At 33.2% G+C, this 5,069-nt stretch overlaps 1 protein-coding gene across 1 annotated transcript; it reads left to right on the top strand.

Annotated features, from left to right (window-relative positions):
- The first annotated feature begins 293 nt into the window (after positions 1-293).
- On the top strand, positions 294-2,003 carry LOC129889087 (uncharacterized). Its single transcript, XM_055964215.1, has one exon. The coding sequence runs from the start codon at positions 594-596 to the stop codon at positions 1,680-1,682; it is 1,089 nt and encodes a 362-aa protein (XP_055820190.1). The 5' UTR covers positions 294-593; the 3' UTR covers positions 1,683-2,003.
- The last annotated feature ends 3,066 nt before the right edge of the window (positions 2,004-5,069 follow it).

The raw sequence follows: 5,069 nt of genomic DNA, 5'->3' as shown, positions 1-5,069 counted from the left end.
GTTATTACTAGTCAAAATATCAATGGTTTAGCAATCAGGAATAGTGCAAAATGTTGTCGCTAATGAAACAAAGTTCTTCGTAATATTAAGTCGTTGGACTTGTCCCTTCTTCGACATCAGAAGGTTCAATTTTTAACTATGAATTATAAAGATGGTTTCAACAATGTTTCATGTAGTATTCTAGGAAAAACACCTCGACTATTTTATTCATAATAATAAAGACTTATATACAGAAACAGCATGTGTGCATACACTACATATTCATACATAGAGTGTGTATATATCACGAGAGGGACCAATTCTCCTTTTTTGGACTATTTGTATGACTGACCAAATAGACGTGAATATAAGTTGGAAAAGTAATCAAAAAAACAGTCTTCTCCAACCCCAGCTGCTCCTTATAGACTATGACTATCATAAACCCCCAAAAATACCTTCATTTTCAACATATTGTCCCCACCCAGCTCTCCTAAGTTGGAGCCTTCTGCCATGGTTATTAAACTTTAACATTAAGTTTCCCCTCTTCCTAACATATAGTATCTTCAACCCCTTTCTTCCTTCTTTCACCACAATATCAGCTTTTCTCTTCATCCATGGACTCTCATCAAATTGTTGCCAAGTCCAAACACCGCCACTATTACTCTGCTTTCCCTTCTTGTTTTCGACGCCCTATTGAAGTGGCTGCGGCCGCCACCGCTCGTCCTCTTGCTCTGCCGCAGCCACCAGTTGCTGCCAATCCCAACCTTGCCACCTCCCTCTACATCACCCACCCTGGCCTCTTTGCTCTCACTTGGTCCCGCAACCTCTTCGGCAGATCTTTTCACATCCATTTCCTCCTCAACGAATCTGATGGGGTTGTTCATGACTGCAATACTATGATCTCTTCTCCTCATCTATCCCCTTCTTTCCATCTTCACATCAAGCCCTTTGTTTTCTGGAAGAAACAGGGCTCCAAGAAGCTCGATAACAATGTTCACATCTTTTGGGATCTTTCCAAAGCGAAATTCGGATCTGGTCCTGAACCTCGATCTGGATTCTACATCGCCGCTATCGTTAAAGGCGAAATGGTTCTTCTCGTCGGTGATTTACCAAAAGAAGCTTATGCAAGAACCCGAGTTCGAAAGCCAGAGAAGAATAGGAATCCGACTCCAAACATGGTGGTGAGGAGGGAACATGTCTGTGGGAACAAACTGTACATAACAAAAGCAAACTTTGGTGGAAAAGAGAGAGAAATCTCAATTGATTGCAGGATTGGGGAAGATCCAAGGTTGTATTTCAGCGTGGACAACCAAAGGGTGTTGCAGATTAAGCACTTGAAATGGAAATTCAGAGGAAACGAGAGGATTGAAGTAGATGGGGTTCCAGTACTGGTCTCATGGGATGTCTATAATTGGTTGTTTGATGATGACGAAGATGGCTATGCTCTTTTCATGTTCAAATTTGAGAAATCAAGTTTGGATGAGCAATTCAATAATGGAATTCAGATGTGGTCCCAGCAATCTTGTGGATTTGGGTTCGAGACGAAGATGATGAAGAAAGGCGTATTGAGAAGTTCATCTTCTTCATCTTTATCTTCAGCATCTTCAAGTTGTAGCTCTGTAATGGAGTGGGCTAGCACGGAAGAAAATGAATTGAAGGATCCTTCTGGATTTTCTTTACTGGTTTATGCTTGGAAGACCTGAATTTCATTAAAAGCTTCAATGATTGGTACTGATCTACTAACTTATGTGTTTTCTTTGAAATTTAACTAACCCCATTAATCATGTAAAATATGCTGTAGCAGAATAAACCAGGAAATTAATAGGTGTATGTATAGCATAGAATTTATCCATCTCTGTCTAGCTGCTACTAACATTGAATGCAACTGAAGAATGTGCTACTAGTAACCAGCTACACTATTCTATTTTTGTTTTTCTTTCTCTTATTGTTTTTGAGTGAATGGTGAGTTTTTAATTAATTAGAGTGGATCTATTGTAATAACGCTTTTTGAGAAAAAATATAAACATTCTTTATACATATTCTTCTTCTTTAATTTTGAATGCTTTAAAGTTTGCACATTACCGGTGCTAATTTATTTGTTCACATTAATTCCAATCTTCTGTAGTGGCTATCGTTTGGTAGCAGGTTTAGGCAGCAGCTAATAGTAATACACGAATAATTTTATACTACTTTGTTCCGCATTAGATGAATATTTTTAATTTTATATGGTGATTAAGAAATTATTAATACACTGAAAGATTTTATTATTTTGCTCTTTATTTATATCAATGCAATATACATAGAGTATAGAAATAACTAGTATTAAAATTATTTATATTCAAAAGGTTATATTAATTATAAGAGTAAAATAAAAAAATTAATTAATATCTTAATTTAATAAATAATATAAAATAAATATTTCTAATAAAATATTCAATTAATATGGGACGGAAGAATATTAAAACAAGGAAAATATAGTCACTTTTGGCAACTGAACGCACAATAAGGAATAACCTTATTTTCAGAGTGCATAGGAAGTAGCAGCTGGAAATTCCAGTGGTGTTCATTAATACTTGATCCCAATAAATTTTTCACTTTCCTTAAAAAATAGAGTAATTCGTCTCGTATTAATTATCATATTTATTAAAAATATTTATTTTAAAATAATTATTAATTATATAATTAAGAAATAATTAATTATATTTTTTCAATTTTATCTTTATTATTAATTATTTTAAAATTTAAAAAAATATAAATAAATAAAAATTAAAAAATAGCTAGTATTGGAACAATTGTTTGTTTTGGAGGAAAAGATTCCTGTTTACTACTAGTACCATTTGGCATGCACGTTGAGGGCCTGCCTGGTTGTCCTCCTCTTTTTTACACTTAATTAAAACATAATTTCTTCATTTTTATTTGCTTTATCAAAGAGAATCCAATGCCAATTCTTTTGTCATTCCCCATGTTTCACACATTTCAGGTTCTCGGTTTTCTCGTCTGTCAAATACTATATTTTAATAAACTCATTTCATGGTAATTTCTATTCCCTCTAGAATTATTAGGACTTTTTTCACCATTCAAAATAATAAATTATTCAAAGTTAAAGAATTCTTTTTTTTTGAGATTTTGATACTTATTTAAGAGATAAGTATCAAAAACACACCTGAATTATCCCTCATTTTTTAATTTCATATCTAAACTATTAAAGTGTGAATTTCATACTTAAATTATCTCAGTTTGAAAAATGCATCTCTCCCTTTTATTCCACTCTCATCATTACGTGTGTACTACACTCTTTCTTTCTTTAAATTTTTTTATGACATTACACTCCACATGAATAAAATATTTTATCTTAACAAAAATTAAATAAATTATTAAAATTAGTTAAAATTAAAACTAAAGTATTACTATCTCCGTCCCAAAAATTAACTCCACCACTTTCTCATCCCCCCCTCCAGGTTTTTTGTTTTATTTTTATTTATTAAATGTTTTTTATAAAAGTTTTTTAAAAAATCTTAAGTCATCTACCTCTCCCCCAATTCAAATAATAATTTAGATATATATATATATATATATGATTTTAGGAAAGTATTTTTTTACTTACCACAAGACTTTTCTTAAAATAAAATTTTATTTCTGTTATATTCGTTACGCAAGTAGAAAAAATATTTCCCTAAAAATATAAGGATAATAGTCTAAAATTTTTTAAAATGCACGAATATACTTTTAAAATGCACTATTAAATAGTTCTGGGGGGTAATAGGGCCCGTCCAAAGTTTGGTATTGTAACAACGAATTTCGTCAAAGTTCGAATATTTTTTGGATTATTATCCCAAAAATATATGTACATATCTAACATAAAATGAGAAAAATATTATATATATATATATATATATATATATATATATATATATATATATATAAATTAAGAGCGGAGGATTCAATGAGGTGGGTATGTCACGACCCGACCTAGAACCTACTCATAACACGGCGATCGAAATTTCGAATGGCCCCAACCAAGCCTCTTGTTCATATCGTAAGCATATATAAGGTATAGCAAATGCGGAAACATCATAGAAAAGAGTCTAACATAAACATAAGGGAAACATGATCCAACAACATATGACTCTACATACTTGTCCAACAATGCCTTTAGTCATGAACATGGGCGGAGGCTAAGACATGTCGCTAACTCACCCTCAAGTAAAGAAGTAAATGTCTTTGGAAGTAAAAGCAACAACTCGTACTTGTCCTCGATAGATGAGGACTCACTAAGACTTCGCCGTAGGAACTCAGCTAGCCACGCGGATGGATATGATCCTCAACCTCAACCCCTACATTGTGAGACAATGTCGGCAAAAGTATGCTTTAGTACATTTGAATGTACTAAGTATGAGAGAATGACATGCAACGTAAATAATGAGATACAATGATCAACTAAAATACATTATAAGAGAAGAAAGGTAAGGACATGAGAGAATCATAATGATCAAGCATTTGAAAAGCATAATTAATATCATGAAATTACATAAGAGATCATACATATTTGGGATAGGAATCATAACCGACATTAAGAGCATGTGAACTATAACATGGAATCCCGATGTTGCTCCTACACCAAAAAAAGAGAAATCTACTTGCCAAGGTAGATTCTACTCTACTAGGCGGGTGATACGTACGCTATATGTGGATCCACTAGCTAAGCCATGAAGGCAACCTAAGGTGGCACGTAGTTTCAGAGACATGAGGCTGCTACTAAGGCTTTTGGTAGGGCTCCCTGCTCAAGGCCACTCGATGCTAAGTCAAATCCCACGAAATATATACATAGCATAAAAATCATAATGAACATATATCATAGTCATGATCATAGGCTTGAAATTATAGAGTAGCTCATTTTCATAACATAATTGCAATGCGGGTATTGTCCTTCCACATTACATAACGTACCTACATAGTCGTAGTTCATACATAATTCATATCATACCTTAAGGCGCTACATTGGACCCTAAGTAATCTTTTCCATAATTTGCATGAAAATCATGATTTGAAACATACTTGTAATGCATGATCATAGTTGAAATACACAATCA

Source organism: Solanum dulcamara, chromosome 5, assembly GCF_947179165.1.
Source record: "Solanum dulcamara chromosome 5, daSolDulc1.2, whole genome shotgun sequence".
Lineage (NCBI taxonomy): Eukaryota > Viridiplantae > Streptophyta > Magnoliopsida > Solanales > Solanaceae > Solanum > Solanum dulcamara.
This window is presented reverse-complemented; position numbering and strand designations above follow the sequence as displayed.